The 16,948-nt window shown below is 48.9% G+C and overlaps 1 protein-coding gene across 1 annotated transcript in view; it reads left to right on the top strand.

Annotated features, from left to right (window-relative positions):
• Positions 1-16,288, top strand: part of ATF6B (activating transcription factor 6 beta) — a 31,056-nt gene extending 14,768 nt beyond the window's left edge. Inside the window, exons 8-17 of the mRNA XM_075836451.1 lie at positions 8,615-8,748; positions 9,158-9,343; positions 9,463-9,554; positions 9,885-10,043; positions 11,468-11,575; positions 12,110-12,200; positions 12,283-12,353; positions 13,280-13,391; positions 13,472-13,556; positions 13,642-16,288. Of these exons, the coding sequence (XP_075692566.1) occupies positions 8,615-8,748; positions 9,158-9,343; positions 9,463-9,554; positions 9,885-10,043; positions 11,468-11,575; positions 12,110-12,200; positions 12,283-12,353; positions 13,280-13,391; positions 13,472-13,556; positions 13,642-13,850 (1,247 nt within the window). The 3' untranslated portion in view covers positions 13,851-16,288. The remainder of the gene's footprint in view (positions 1-8,614; positions 8,749-9,157; positions 9,344-9,462; positions 9,555-9,884; positions 10,044-11,467; positions 11,576-12,109; positions 12,201-12,282; positions 12,354-13,279; positions 13,392-13,471; positions 13,557-13,641) is intronic.
• Positions 16,289-16,948: the final 660 nt, after the last annotated feature.

Here is a 16,948-nt window from a genome sequence, read left to right on the forward strand (position 1 = left end):
TTATTTCAGATATAAAGTATTCAGCAGAGCCGGGAAGGGTCACATGTCTCATTACCCTGCATCCCTGACACAAAGTATCCTGTTCCTAAGACTGGATTCACACATTGCAGTCAAAATGCGTATTTTTTGGCAAAAACGCATTTTGACCACAGTGTGTGAACCCAGCCTATGATGTAATGAGGTGGTGGGGAGAAGGGGCAGATCTTGCATCTTCTGTCCTCCTGATTGTCTCTTCAGGGGCCTCTCTACTGATTAGGCTCATTATTCCATCCTCGATGGACCGTCGCACACCAGAGCCTAAAGTCTGCCAGTACTTGTGACTGTTTCCCCTTAAAGGTGGTGTCCAGTTTAGTTTAGAAAACCCATTTTCATACACTCTATTAGGGAATTCTGAGTTAATAGAGAGGGGTCCTCTGTTCAGGATCCTTATCTCTTGACCAGGTTGGAGAGCATCTACATAAAGCATTTCTTGTTCTGGAGGACCTGTCCTGTATTACACAGGCAACCCGTTGATATGAATGGACACTGTGTAATTCTCATTTTCCCCTATGGTGGCGCTGCAGGGAAATTGAACACTAACTGTCAGGTTTCGCTAAAAACTACAGCTGATCGCTGGGGGTTACTTCAGGGGGACACTTTTTTGGATCTTATTATTAAGGGACCCTTCTAACAAGAAGGAATTGTTCACAGTGGAGTACCCCTTTAAATGGAGTTTCTCTTTCTATCATTAAAATATACCATCAATGTCTAATCGGTGGGAATCCGACCGCTGGGACAACCACCCGTTGGCATTGTAAATTGTAGATGGCACGGGTATCCATTTATTATGGGCACCTTGTGATTTATTGTGATGCTGCAGGGACAATGAGCATAAATATTGTATCAGCCCCCTGTACTGATTGGTGGGGCTATAAAAGCAAGACTCCAAGAGGAGGGGGTCTTCTAATCTGAAATGTGGTTGTCCAGCACCTCTAAGGCCTGATTTACAGGAGCGTGTGCGTTTTGCGTGCGCAAAATGCATTTAACAGCTGCGTGTGTCATCAGTGCATGATGAGCGGCTGTGTGATTTTGGCGCAGCCGCCATCATTATGACACTCCGTTTGGATGTTTGTAAACAGAAAAGCACGTGGTGCTTTTCTGTTTACATTCAGAGTTAGACAGCTGTTGCGCGAATCACGCAGTTCGCACGGAAGTGATTCCGTGCGACCTGCGTGGTTTTCACGCACCCATTGACTTCAATGGGTGCATGATGCGCGAAAAACGCTGAAATATAGAACATGTCGTGAGTTTTACGCAGCGGACTCGGGCTGCTCAAAACTCACGAACTGTCTGCACTGCCCCATAGAGTAATATAGGTGCGTACGACACGCGTGAAAAACAAGCGCGTATATTACGCTCGTGTAAATGATGCCTTAGAAGTAGCCGGCCAGGCCCTGTATTATGTATGAGGTGGTTCCGAGCACGTTGTACCTGTCCTGTCTATGCTGGGAGGTTGATTCTTCAGTCCCTGCAGGGAGAGTGTGCCTGGATTAGTCATGTATTACCCATGTACTTTCTGGAATCCAAATCATCCGGCCTATGCTCCATGTACTCTCGGAAATCTGGATCTGCCATCCAATCACCATGTACTCTCTGTAATCCGGATCAGCCGGCCCACTCACCACGTACTCTGTAATCCAGATCAGCCGCCCCATGCACCGTGTACTCTCTGTAATTCGGATCAGCCGCCCCATGCACCGTGTACTCTCTGTAATCCAGATCAGCCGCCCCATGCACCGTGTACTCTCTGTAATTCGGATCAGCAGCCCCATGCACCGTGTAATCTCTGTAATTCGGATCAGCCGCCCCATGCACCGTGTACTCTCTGTAATCCAGATCAGCCGCCCCATGCACCGTGTACTCTCTGTAATTCGGATCAGCAGCCCCATGCACCGTGTACTCTCTGTAATTCGGATCAGCCGCCCCATGCACCGTGTTTTCTCTGTAATTCGGTTCAGCCGGCCCATGCACCGTGTACTCTCTGTAATTCGGATCAGCCACCCCATGCACCGTGTACTCTCTGTAATTCGGATCAGCCGCCCCATGCACCGTGTACTCTCTGTAATCCGGATCAGCCGCCCCATGCACCGTGTACTCTCTGTAATTCGGATCAGCCGCCCCATGCACCGTGTACTCTCTGTAATTCGGATCAGCCGCCCCATGCACCGTGTACTCTCTTTAATTCGGATCAGCCGCCCCATGCACCGTGTACTCTCTTTAATCCAGATCAGCCGCCCCATGCACCGTGTACTCTCTGTAATTCGGATCAGCCGCCCCATGCACCGTGTTTTCTCTGTAATTCGGATCAGCCGCCCCATGCACCGTGTTTTCTCTGTAATTCGGTTCAGCCGGCCCATGCACCGTGTACTCTCTGTAATTCGGATCAGCCGCCCCATGCACCGTGTACTCTCTGTTATTCGGATCAGCCGCCCCATGCACCGTGTACTCTCTGTAATCCGGATCAGCCGGCCCATGCACCGTGTACTCTCTGTAGTTCGGATCAGCCGCCCCATGCACCGTGTACTCTCTGTAATTCGGATCAGCCGCCCCATGCACCGTGTACTCTGCAATCCGGATCAGCCGCCCCATGCACAGTGTACTCTCTGTAATTCGGGTGAGCCGCCCCATGCACGGTGTACTCTCTGTAATTCGGATCAGCCGGCCCATGCACCGTGTACTCTCTGTAATTCGGATCAGCCGGCCCATGCACCGTGTACTCTCTGTAATTCGGATCAGCCGCCCCATGCACCGTGTACTCTCTGTAATTCGGATCAGCCGCCCCATGCACCGTGTACTCTCTGTAATTCGGATCAGCCGCCCCATGCACCGTGTACTCTCTAATTCGGATCAGCCGCCCCATGCACCGTGTACTCTCTGTAATTCGGTTCAGCCGGCCCATGCACCGTGTACTCTCTGTAATTCGGATCAGCCACCCCATGCACCGTGTACTCTCTGTAATTCGGATCAGCCGCCCCATGCACCGTGTACTCTCTGTAATCCGGATCAGCCGCCCCATGCACCGTGTACTCTCTGTAATTCGGATCAGCCGCCCCATGCACCGTGTACTCTCTGTAATTCGGATCAGCCGCCCCATGCACCGTGTACTCTCTTTAATTCGGATCAGCCGCCCCATGCACCGTGTACTCTCTTTAATCCAGATCAGCCGCCCCATGCACCGTGTACTCTCTGTAATTCGGATCAGCCGCCCCATGCACCGTGTTTTCTCTGTAATTCGGATCAGCCGCCCCATGCACCGTGTTTTCTCTGTAATTCGGTTCAGCCGGCCCATGCACCGTGTACTCTCTGTAATTCGGATCAGCCGCCCCATGCACCGTGTACTCTGTTATTCGGATCAGCCGCCCCATGCACCGTGTACTCTCTGTAATCCGGATCAGCCGGCCCATGCACCGTGTACTCTCTGTAGTTCGGATCAGCCGCCCCATGCACCGTGTACTCTCTGTAATTCGGATCAGCCGCCCCATGCACCGTGTACTCTGCAATCCGGATCAGCCGCCCCATGCACAGTGTACTCTCTGTAATTCGGGTGAGCCGCCCCATGCACGGTGTACTCTCTGTAATTCGGATCAGCCGGCCCATGCACCGTGTACTCTCTGTAATTCGGATCAGCCGGCCCATGCACCGTGTACTCTCTGTAATTCGGATCAGCCGCCCCATGCACCGTGTACTCTCTGTAATTCGGATCAGCCGCCCCATGCACCGTGTACTCTCTGTAATTCGGATCAGCCGCCCCATGCACCGTGTACTCTCTAATTCGGATCAGCCGCCCCATGCACCGTGTACTCTCTGTAATTCGGTTCAGCCGGCCCATGCACCGTGTACTCTCTGTAATTCGGATCAGCCACCCCATGCACCGTGTACTCTCTGTAATTCGGATCAGCCGCCCCATGCACCGTGTACTCTCTGTAATCCGGATCAGCCGCCCCATGCACCGTGTACTCTCTGTAATTCGGATCAGCCGCCCCATGCACCGTGTACTCTCTGTAATTCGGATCAGCCGCCCCATGCACCGTGTACTCTCTAATTCGGATCAGCCGCCCCATGCACCGTGTACTCTCTGTAATTCGGTTCAGCCGGCCCATGCACCGTGTACTCTCTGTAATTCGGATCAGCCACCCCATGCACCGTGTACTCTCTGTAATTCGGATCAGCCGCCCCATGCACCGTGTACTCTCTGTAATCCGGATCAGCCGCCCCATGCACCGTGTACTCTCTGTAATTCGGATCAGCCGCCCCATGCACCGTGTACTCTCTGTAATTCGGATCAGCCGCCCCATGCACCGTGTACTCTCTTTAATTCGGATCAGCCGCCCCATGCACCGTGTACTCTCTGTAATTCGGATCAGCCGCCCCATGCACCGTGTACTCTCTGTAATTCGGATCAGCCGCCCCATGCACCGTGTACTCTCTGTAATTCGGATCAGCCGCCCCATGCACCGTGTACTCTCTAATTCGGATCAGCCGCCCCATGCACCGTGTACTCTCTGTAATTCGGTTCAGCCGGCCCATGCACCGTGTACTCTCTGTAATTCGGATCAGCCACCCCATGCACCGTGTACTCTCTGTAATTCGGATCAGCCGCCCCATGCACCGTGTACTCTCTGTAATCCGGATCAGCCGCCCCATGCACCGTGTACTCTCTGTAATTCGGATCAGCCGCCCCATGCACCGTGTACTCTCTGTAATTCGGATCAGCCGCCCCATGCACCGTGTACTCTCTTTAATTCGGATCAGCCGCCCCATGCACCGTGTACTCTCTTTAATCCAGATCAGCCGCCCCATGCACCGTGTACTCTCTGTAATTCGGATCAGCCGCCCCATGCACCGTGTTTTCTCTGTAATTCGGATCAGCCGCCCCATGCACCGTGTTTTCTCTGTAATTCGGTTCAGCCGGCCCATGCACCGTGTACTCTCTGTAATTCGGATCAGCCGCCCCATGCACCGTGTACTCTCTGTTATTCGGATCAGCCGCCCCATGCACCGTGTACTCTCTGTAATCCGGATCAGCCGGCCCATGCACCGTGTACTCTCTGTAGTTCGGATCAGCCGCCCCATGCACCGTGTACTCTCTGTAATTCGGATCAGCCGCCCCATGCACCGTGTACTCTGCAATCCGGATCAGCCGCCCCATGCACAGTGTACTCTCTGTAATTCGGGTGAGCCGCCCCATGCACGGTGTACTCTCTGTAATTCGGATCAGCCGGCCCATGCACCGTGTACTCTCTGTAATTCGGATCAGCCGGCCCATGCACCGTGTACTCTCTGTAATTCGGATCAGCCGCCCCATGCACCGTGTACTCTCTGTAATTCGGATCAGCCGCCCCATGCACCGTGTACTCTCTGTAATTCGGATCAGCCGCCCCATGCACCGTGTACTCTCTAATTCGGATCAGCCGCCCCATGCACCGTGTACTCTCTGTAATTCGGTTCAGCCGGCCCATGCACCGTGTACTCTCTGTAATTCGGATCAGCCACCCCATGCACCGTGTACTCTCTGTAATTCGGATCAGCCGCCCCATGCACCGTGTACTCTCTGTAATTCGGATCAGCCGCCCCATGCACCGTGTACTCTCTTTAATTCGGATCAGCCGCCCCATGCACCGTGTACTCTCTGTAATTCGGATCAGCCGCCCCATGCACCGTGTACTCTCTTTAATTCGGATCAGCCGCCCCATGCACCGTGTACTCTCTGTAATCCAGATCAGCCGCCCCATGCACCGTGTACTCTCTGTAATTCGGATCAGCAGCCCCATGCACCGTGTACTCTCTGTAATTCGGATCAGCCGCCCCATGCACCGTGTTTTCTCTGTAATTCGGTTCAGCCGGCCCATGCACCGTGTACTCTCTGTAATTCGGATCAGCCGCCCCATGCACCGTGTACTCTCTTTAATTCGGATCAGCCGCCCCATGCACCGTGTACTCTCTGTAATCCAGATCAGCCGCCCCATGCACCGTGTACTCTCTGTAATTCGGATCAGCAGCCCCATGCACCGTGTACTCTCTGTAATTCGGATCAGCAGCCCCATGCACCGTGTACTCTCTGTAATTCGGATCAGCCGCCCCATGCACCGTGTTTTCTCTGTAATTCGGTTCAGCCGGCCCATGCACCGTGTACTCTCTGTAATTCGGATCAGCCACCCCATGCACCGTGTACTCTCTGTAATTCGGATCAGCCGCCCCATGCACCGTGTACTCTCTGTAATCCGGATCAGCCGCCCCATGCACTGTGTACTCTCTGTAATTCGGATCAGCCGCCCCATGCACCGTGTACTCTCTGTAATTCGGATCAGCCGCCCCATGCACCGTGTACTCTCTTTAATTCGGATCAGCCGCCCCATGCACCGTGTACTCTCTTTAATCCAGATCAGCCGCCCCATGCACCGTGTACTCTCTGTAATTCGGATCAGCCGCCCCATGCACCGTGTTTTCTCTGTAATTCGGATCAGCCGCCCCATGCACCGTGTTTTCTCTGTAATTCGGTTCAGCCGGCCCATGCACCGTGTACTCTCTGTAATTCGGATCAGCCGCCCCATGCACCGTGTACTCTCTGTTATTCGGATCAGCCGCCCCATGCACCGTGTACTCTCTGTAATCCGGATCAGCCGCCCCATGCACCGTGTCTTCTCTGTAATTCGGATTAGCCGCCCCATGCACCGTGTACTCTCTGTAATCCGGATCAGCCGGCCCATGCACCGTGTACTCTCTGTAGTTCGGATCAGCCGCCCCATGCACCGTGTACTCTCTGTAATTCGGATCAGCCGCCCCATGCACCGTGTACTCTCTGTAATTCGGTTCAGCCGGCCCATGCACCGTGTACTCTCTGTAATTCGGATCAGCCACCCCATGCACCGTGTACTCTCTGTAATTCGGATCAGCCGCCCCATGCACCGTGTACTCTCTGTAATCCGGATCAGCCGCCCCATGCACTGTGTACTCTCTGTAATTCGGATCAGCCGCCCCATGCACCGTGTACTCTCTGTAATTCGGATCAGCCGCCCCATGCACCGTGTACTCTCTTTAATTCGGATCAGCCGCCCCATGCACCGTGTACTCTCTGTAATCCGGATCAGCCGCCCCATGCACCGTGTACTCTCTGTAATTCGGATCAGCCGCCCCATGCACCGTGTACTCTCTGTAATTCGGATCAGCCGCCCCATGCACTGTGTACTCTCTGTAATTCGGATCAGCCGGCCCATGCACCGTGTTTTCTCTGTAATTCGGTTCAGCCGGCCCATGCACCGTGTACTCTCTGTAATTCGGATCAGCCGCCCCATGCACCGTGTACTCTCTGGAATTAACGTCTTTCATTAGTATCTATGTTATAAATAGCAGATTTCTGGGTAATCTCCTCCAAGTGTTTCATTATGTGCGGCCTCTGGTTCCCCCCATGGAGGTTGTCCGCTCAGAGGGCGCACAGTCCTTTGTTACTTGCCACAGTGGGCCAGGAATCTGCATTGTCTCCACAGATGTTCCTGTTTATTACGTTGCTCGTTAATTTTCTTCCTGATTGGAATCGTTTGGACTCATTTTCGGCTTGTGTTCAGTGTAAAGTCTCTTCCTCGTGATTCTCGTCCTAGATGTCGCTCCGATTTCCTATTATTATTGTTATTGCTTCCTGTCCCTAACAAGCAGATAAACCCAAATATGTTCCCCCCTCCTATGGTTACTCTAATCCCTTAATAACTTTCAAGGCTTGTGTCACATCCTCACTTTCTCCATCCAGACTCCCCTTCTGATTATCATAATTCAGGAACTCGGCTTGTTCCCCTTCTGATTATCATCTCTCCTGATGTCTATTTTGGTAAATATTTGTATTCCCCTGGAGCATTTTTTCCTAGAAATCTGCACTGCGCTGTTCCTCTGTTATTCCTCCTGGAAATGTTTGGATATATTGGCAACTGTGAATTGTCACTACATAGTCTGACCCCATCATTTCCCACGGTGTCACTAAGTAGGGACACGCCATTTACATAAAAAATGAGAATTACCCAGTTGGCAATTCATGAATACATTTCCAGGAGAAATAACAGAGGAACAGCACAGTGCAGAGTTATGAGAAAAGATGCTCCGGCAGTGTTATTTCATGGGAAATACAAGTATTCACTATAACAGAGAGAAATATATTGTCCTTTTTATAGACTATTGAGTTTAGGGAGACTGTTCTTTTATTTGGGGAGACACTTGTTCTTTTGACCGGTGATATTTGGAATATTCTTCCCGTGTTATAAATGTGGCCCCTTCCATCATTAGTCACATTGTCGTTTTCTAGTTCTCGTCAGCTGGATGTTCACTCCTAAGTGATGCTTTCCTGTTACCAGTGCATTGTGGGAGCGCATATCTCAGAAAGATCACATGTCCTGCTGTGGGTGGAGCTAAGCTGCTGTCTGTTTCCCAGGGCAACCAGCAGAATTTTGAAAGCAGCTGTGTGTGTGTGATTAGATAAAATATGGCTTGATGTTGTAAACGGTTCTTGCTCAACCCAATGTGTGTCTGAAATGCTCCTCTATATATTATACTGTTCATCTACCTGTAAATATATTCTCCATTGCCTCTCCAGCGTCACCGCCCATGATGGTGTCTCAGCTCCTGACCGTACAGAGCGGAGGAACCGTCACGTCACCAGTTAAACATGAAGCCAAAACCATTGTGCCTGCCCCAACTACTGGCAAAAGCAGCCGTGCGGAGGTGGATGTGAGTCTGGGGGGAGGGGGGATAACTCACTGCAGCACAAGCACTTCATACAAAAATGTCAACCCTGAATTAAAATGTTATTCTGATTTAAGTTTTATAATACATCTTTATGAGCATTGAAGCTCCGTGTTTCTTATTCAGAGCTCCCTGCTTCCCTTCTCACAGCCATCCAGTTACATGATAAAATCCTCTCTACCTGCAGCCACCACTAGGGGGAGCTCATTGCATACAGATCATACAGTTCCCATCCGGCAGCAGCACTGGGCTCTAACTGGTTCTTATGGGCAACTGCTCCACTTTTCATTGCACTACTTTGTTATAAATCTCCCCATAGACAGATTTTCTTGGGTTTGTGATGGCCTCCAGGGTGTAATTACAATTCTCTTCTTTTGTTTTGTCATTTTTATAGCCCAAACTCTTAAAGAGACAGCAGCGCATGATCAAAAACCGAGAATCTGCATGTCAGTCACGGAGGAAAAAGAAGGAATACGTCCAAGGGCTGGAGGCGAGACTGCATGAGACCGAAAGACAGCTGGAGATCGCTCGCCGAGAGAACAGGGAGCTAAGGGAGACTGTGCAGCATCTAATAAGAGAGGTGATGATGATGATGATAAAGATGATGAATCCGCAGGGGATGTGGAATTACTACCGGAGTCTGTCATTAATATTAGTCTCTTATTCTTCTCACCCACTGTCCTTTATTATTTATTACAGAATGCCTCGTTCCGCAGCTCCACCAGCAATCGGAAGGTCGTCTGCGTCATGGTGATCCTCCTCTTTGTTGCGTTCAACTATGGGCCGACCAGGTGAGCAGCAACCCCTGAACAAGCAGGACCCTCGTGCACAGAGGTGGCTGTCAGAATATCCTTTCGGGGTTTGCATTTCCAGAACAGGTGTTTGGACTTATGGGACATTTATTGACCAATCAAAATCTGGTGGAACGAATCTTCTGGGGTCACAATCTCTTTGAACGTCATCGATCGACCCGTGTATTGTAATAGGAAGTGGCGGGAGATTCTGAGAAAATAGCGTAAAACTGGGGACGCCTGGATAATATTTAGAATTCAACTTTATTATCCCTTCTTTGTGACTATAGAGTGATCCTGTGTGAGATGTTGGTTTTTTTTTGTGTCTAGTGTCACTCGCAATAATATGCAGGAGGAGACCATGAAGAGTCCGGAGGTGTCTTACAGGGCCCGCCACCTGCTGACTTTCAATAATAAAAGTGATTCGGCCGAGCCGCCGGGACCGAGGTTCTATGCACCACATCCTGCCAAACGCAGAAGCTCTTTCAGGTAAGGACCAATAAGGATGCTGGAGATCCAATGTTGCCGTCCACTTGCTGCTGTGCGGTAGATAAATCTCTTTGCTAGCCACTTGGTACAGCTGTGAGTGCAAAATAATGATTCATTATGGAGCCGAAGAAATAATTATAGAGGCATTTCAGCCTTGATGGACTGACCTCCACTGTTCACAATAACAAGGCGATGTGGCTGCGCTCCGTGGCCCGCCGCTCGTGTCCGGTATTGCGGCATATTGCTTAGTGGGGCTGTGCTACAATCCTAATGATTGTTGGACCCCGTACCCACCACACATTGATGGTGTACCCTGCTGATTTGCCTTTTAGGCCCTGTTTACATGACGTTTGTGATGCCCGTTTAGCATATACATATATGGACTGTTACATCACTGGGGTTACCCCAGGGAAGATCCAGTGACGTAGCTTCCCCGAGCGGACATAAAATCAGCCGGTGACTGGCTGCTTTAGGCTATGTTCACACGGGGTATTTTGCCGAGTTTTTTTATTTCAATGGGAGGCGTCGGCGTCTTTTTCCCGCGAGCAGTAAAACTGCCTCGCGGGAAAAAGAAGCGACATGCCCTATCTTCGGGCGCTTCCGCCTCCGACCTCCCATTGACTTCAATGGGAGGCAGGAGAAAGCGTATATCTCACTGTTTTATGCCCGCGGCGCTCAATGGCCGCGGGCGAAAAACGGCGCGATAATTGCTGTTCACACGGAGTATTTTGGGGGAGGAATATCTGCCTCAAAATTCCGTTTGGAACTTTGAGGCAGATATTCCTCCCCCAAAATACTCAGTGTGAACATAGCCTAAAAGTTCTTGCTGTCGACGGGGATGGTCGGGCTGCCACGCAGGTAATGTGTGGTGACCGCAGGTGTTGGGTTCTCTGTGTAGCATAGTCTTGGGGAGAGCCGCCCTGGGCAGCGCAGGATTGGTGGTGGTTTTTGGAGGGGGCGGGCACAATATTGAGAATGAGGTTGTGGGGAAACGAGAGGGGAGTCACCTCTGGCTCCAGATCTCAGAGGTTAAAGGATAGTGCAGAAAAGGGCAGCCATCTGTGCTCCGTCTGTCCATATATTGATCTTGACCGTTACGGCACCAGAGCTTCCCAATGCATACGTTTAATGGATGCCATATAGTGGTTTACGTCCTCTATAGGCTATAATGGCATCCGTTTAACAGATGCGTCATGAAGAGGGTCATGGGAGTTCATGACGTATCCGTTAAACATCTACCATTATAGTCTATGGGGACGGAGGCCACGGTTAGGTATACATCACAGCCTATGTTTATACATCGGGAATCTTTCCCGGCATAGATGTCAAACGTAGGACCAAAACGTGATGTGAACAGAGCCTTACGGTGTTAATGTGTAGATTGTGTCCGCAGCGGCTCCTGAAGTGTCTGTTTTATTTTTCAGTAACTTAACGGAGTCGCTGGCAAACGTGAAGCACTTAATGGTTCGAGATCTGGATCAGCTCTTCCTCGCCTCTGATTGCAGACATTTCAACCGCACAGAGTCGCTCCGGTAGGTGCCCGGTGTCTTATTATTTAGGCAGCGGGCAATTATTATTTTATAGGAGGAGCGGTGGTGCTGTATACAATGACTGAGCCCCTCAGGGAATCCGCAGAGAAGCGCCCTGCACTCCACATATTGGTCCTCGTCTTTGAGAAGACCACCCCTGATATATTGGCCCTTTTTTTTTGTTGAGAAGACCACCCCTGATATATTGGCCCTTTTTTTTTTGAGAAGACCACCCGTGATATATTGGCCATTTTTTTTTTGAGAAGACCACCCCTGATATATTGGCCCTGTTCTTTGAGAAGACCACCCCTGATATATTGGCCCTGTTCTTTGAGAAGACCACCCCTGATGTATTGGCCCTTTTTTTTTTGAGAGGACCACCACTGTTATATTGGCCCCGTTCTTTGAAAAGACCACCCCTCTAGATAACCGTTTTTCTCAGCAGTTTTCGGTCGCTGCCTCGCTATTTCATGTGAATTTCCCCAGATGTTTTTTATAACCCCCTTCTTTTTTGCATCTTTCTTCCCCCTCTTATAGATTAGCGGATGAGCTCAGTCTGTGGGTTCGCCGGCATCAGAATGAGCGGAAAACTGGAAAGCAAGTTCCGAAAAAACCCCGGAAAATAAAGGTACGTTGGTGATCAAACAGCGAATTGTATTAAGTCATTCTACCGGTTGTGCCATTTGTGCTGCCATTTTTTTCTCTTCCAGAAGCCGTTGATCAGGAACATGGCGTTGTCAGATCTAGTGCCCGCTCACACGTCCAGGCTCCAGTCTCACAGGTCCACAGATCATTACTGTCCTCCTTCATGGTTTCCCACCATTACATTTGCTCTCATTATTCATATTATACATGTTATTAAATTCTATTAGATCAACACCATTTGGATCGTATTCGCCGCTGTCCCCCTCACTCCCTGCATTGTATCTCTTCTCCAGCTTCTCTCGCCCCGTCTCTAGCGGTCACGCCCGTCTGGCTGTGTATTTTGTGTTACACCCTATGTCTTATTATACTACATACCTTTCTGTTTCCTTAAAGGGGTCATTTCTCCCACTCCCATTTCCAAATATCCTATTAGGGCATCTAAATCTATAGAAGGGAGTCCCTTATTCAATCGGCCAGAACAGAGAGCGGCTACAAAGAGCGTCTCTCTATCTGGAGGACCCGACGCGTCCATACATTACACAGACATCCAATTGACTTCAATGCCCACCATGTAATTCCTTAGTTCACCTGTGATGGCGCTGCTGGAAAAATGAACACTTGCTATGAGGTTTTTCTGAAGATTACGGCTGATTGCCGGGTGACCTGGCAGCCGGATTCATGTTACAGAAGAACGACCTTAAAAATCCAAATTACACATATTTAAAATATTTTTTTAATCTTCTGTATCATGTCAGAAGTTGGAGATACGGAGTTGCTTTTCTACCTGTGTCCCTATGACAACACTTCCTCTGACAGCACAATGTTATAGAGACACTGGGCTTCTAGCAACCAATCAGAATTCAGCTCTCATTTAATTTTCATTCATGAGTCAAAAATGTAATTTTTAAAGTGGATCTCTCTGCCCTGTCTGGGGACGGAATAAAGTTGTGACAGGCACGCTGATTTCAGTGATCTGCCAGTGTGACATGGTAGCATAAATATCTGACCGATCCTCTTTAAGGTCCTGTGGTGACTCTCATGGCTCTTATATCTCTCCTATAGATTGCAGAGTGCTCCGTTGCAGCTATTCGGCCCCCAGGAGCCCAGTGATCACTTTCTAATGGACGCCATTGAACGCCGGGAAGATACGTTCTACGTGGTCTCATTCCGCAGGGTCAGTGCTGCCATTCTGATGGGGGCGGAAGCTTCTTTCTTCCTCCAGGGCCACACGCTCACTCTGTCTCTCTCTTCCAGGATCACCTGCTCCTTCCAGCAACAAGTCACAATAAAACGTCACGTCCTAAGATGTCCCTGGTAATGCCGGCCATGTCTATGAACGGTGAGTAATGTCGTGTGTACTTGAAGCTGGCGTCTCATTCTCTGGCCCTATGTCACTGATGAGCTGACTCTCTTGTGCCTCGCAGACAGCGTATATAACAGCTCCCGGGGGTACGAGACCATGATGCAGATAGACTGCGAGGTGATGGACACCAGGGTCATCCAGATTAAGTCGTCCACAGTTCCCCCGTCACTACGCACACCCCGGAATCCCCCTCCACAGCAAGGGACTGCAAGTGGGAACCAGTCCCTCTATCTACAGGACCAAACATCCGTGGAGGATGGGCAGAACTGAGGAAGAAGTACAAGCAATTAGCATTTTTATACTGTAGCGTCCAATGTAAATACATGTATATAAGAAATATAGGCAGAAGTGGAGGGAATTCTGAATGTAAATATATTGAGTTTCTATAGTAAAGGATCACGCTACGAATGATGAGCTTAGATTTGATCATTAGTAGGGTCAGATGCACACACCATCCGCTCTGAGCCCAGCCGTCAGTCAGCTGGACTGACGGTTTCGGATGATGATGCTTCTATGCAAAGTGGATGCATAGAAGCCGCATATCAAACGCACTGTGACATTTTTAATAAAGATATATAAAAAAATGATTTTTAGCCCAAAATACATACGTTTGCAAACAAAAAAGATGGCCGTAAAGGTGTCCATTGCCTTTAATAATGGTACAATGTATTTTTGTGCTTTGCGAACTGCATGAAACTAAAGGGAATAATGAAGGCTAATGCACTTTTTGTTATGTTTCTTTTTTTTATTTTTGTCCCAACATATATAATTTCCCTACAAAAATAAAATAAATGTCACTAGAATAAACTGTAGTCGTGCCTGCAAACCTGACCCCTATCTCTGCGCTACATAATGGTATAGCCCATAGACGTGTACTGTTGTGCGGCATCTACTGGCTAACGATGGACAACAGATGCTGCTGCATGCATTGTATAGGTCATGAAAAATGAAAAATTTTTGCCATTTACATGCTGTTAAAAATAATCCAGTGAAGAGTTCTGACATTCATTTATATAGTATGGCGCCCCCTGGCGTTTGAAAGTATAGCAATGTGCACGTCCATCTACTGATCTGAGTTCTGGTGGATACGCATGCTCTACGTACAGACAGATCTCTCCACAGTAATCGTCTGTTCATTCTAGAGCAGCCAATAGAAATAGCTTTCTGACCTGCTTGTCAGGAAAGAAGCAAAAGCAGAGTCTCTTCAGTAGCATAACCGTATAGGCAAGAAACTAAAGGACTATAATGTCAGCTGCCAGAGGGGGAAGGAGAGTGAATCTACTTAGAACCCCTCGCCCCAACAGCACAGATTAACAGCAGCAATAAGGGGGACACCGTATTTTTATGCTAGAAACACTGTAAATTATTTTAAAACCGCCATTAACAGCATTATATGTCCTTTTGGTATGAAAACGATTCATGGGAAAACCCGTTGAACAGAATTATTTAGCAATTTAACAGTTACAGGGTGGGATGATGTGGCTGGGGTATATGACGGGTTTATGGGTTATACCATTATGTACTGCAGAGATAGGGGGTCTGTGCTGCTCACATAAAAGATGATTTCTGGCCACTATTAATGATACAAATACATTCTGATCTTTTATATAATAATATTTTATAACTAAAAGAAAAAAATATGACCCTTTAAATATCTGCACCCATTTTTGACCCTTTTGTTGTGGTGCTGTCCGTAGTATCTATTGAAGGATTAGGCCGCCGTCCCGTCCGACTGGAGACGTGTAATTTTGTATGGCGGATATTGGCTCCGCGCTGGGTAAACATGAAGGAGAGAATATGTTCATGTGTGACTTCCATTAATCTGGCAATTGCTGGATTATCAGACATTCCAGATTATCCGGCATAGGGAAGTAAAATAGAATAGAGCGTTCGGCAGAGATCAGTCGGTTGCTTTTCTTGTACATACGGGAGATCTAGATGGGTGTTTGTGTGTGTTTTATTTTCTATGTGTGCTGACATAACGGTAGCGTTTTCTTCTGTATATAGGTGTGAATCTTATTTATATTACATTGTGTGAACATAATAAATAAAAGTTAAAGCCGGACCCCACTCCAAACCAGGGCGCTCAGCTGTGACTGCAGATATCCCCCCTCCCCCCAATGTCATTCTCAAAAACTAAGATATGGGGTGCTGTTTGCTGGGGTCCTCACTGTAGAGCTGCCGGTGACATGGAAACGGTTTATTAACCCTTTAAAGCCATTTTATAATCAGGGAAAGAAAATCCCACAGTGCCCCCCCCCCCCCCCCCAGGAGGACCCCGGCGACCGCTCCTGGGAAGCGTTTCCTGCAGTCACACCTGATTTTTGTTTTTCAGGATTTCGGTGGCGTTCGGCTTTAAGCAGATATATGCAGATTATAATGGGGTTGGATGGATATATAAAATTGTATATTTATAAGAATAATTAGCTGGACTAAAGGGAATTAAGGGAAATCGCGCACTGACCCTGATCATTGCCTTAATGCTTCAGTATCCGGGCCAGGTCATCCCTGGGGTTGTGTCTGTTTGTATATGGGATACGTCAGGGTTTTTTTTATAGAGTTGACTGCTTTTATCGAAGACGTTGATAGGACGCGTGTGAGAATGGTGTGCGTGCGGGAGAGCGTGTGACGTAGAGCGTGCAGATCCTTGGTACTTGCAGTCTTTCCTTTGTATTTTGTTATGGTGATTATTTGTTTTATAATAAATCCTGAAAAAAATCCATTGTGTGTCTCGTTGATGGACCGTGACAATAATTCTCCCACAATCCCCTGCAGCACCTGCACGTGCGTCATTATTCACCGGTGATTGATGTTTTCGTTCTGCTCCCTGCACCAGTGCGGACCTGGAATCTGACCCTGGAGAGAAGCTGCAGAACAAGCCGCCTCCTGGAGTCGGGGCCGCTGCAGGGATCTGCTGGCGTCATCCTTGGGGTCTATTCCAGGGGTCAGCAACCTTCAGCACTTTAACCGCTGTGAAACTTCAACTCCCAGAATGCCCTGACATTCCAAGACCTTATTATTTCAGCCAAAGACTGTCAGGGCATGCTGGGAATTGTAGTTTTATAATCCTAGGAGTGCCGAAAGCTGCTGACCTCCGATCTATGCACACCTTGCGGTCAAAAACCTCATCCCAATAATTAAATCTCAAACTGTAACCTTTAAAGAGGATCTGTCCCCTCTCCTGACATGTCTAATTCTGTAAATAATTGTATTCCCCGGGAAATATTCTGGAGCAACTTTTCTTACAACTCTCCATTGTGCCGTTCCTCTGTTATTTCTCCTGGAAATTTATGATTAAATTGACAACTGGGTGTTACCATTAGGCTGAGTTCACACGGGGCGGATAAGTTGCGTAAAGTTACACTGCT

Source organism: Rhinoderma darwinii, chromosome 8 (genome assembly GCF_050947455.1).
Source record: "Rhinoderma darwinii isolate aRhiDar2 chromosome 8, aRhiDar2.hap1, whole genome shotgun sequence".
Classification (NCBI taxonomy): domain Eukaryota; kingdom Metazoa; phylum Chordata; class Amphibia; order Anura; family Rhinodermatidae; genus Rhinoderma; species Rhinoderma darwinii.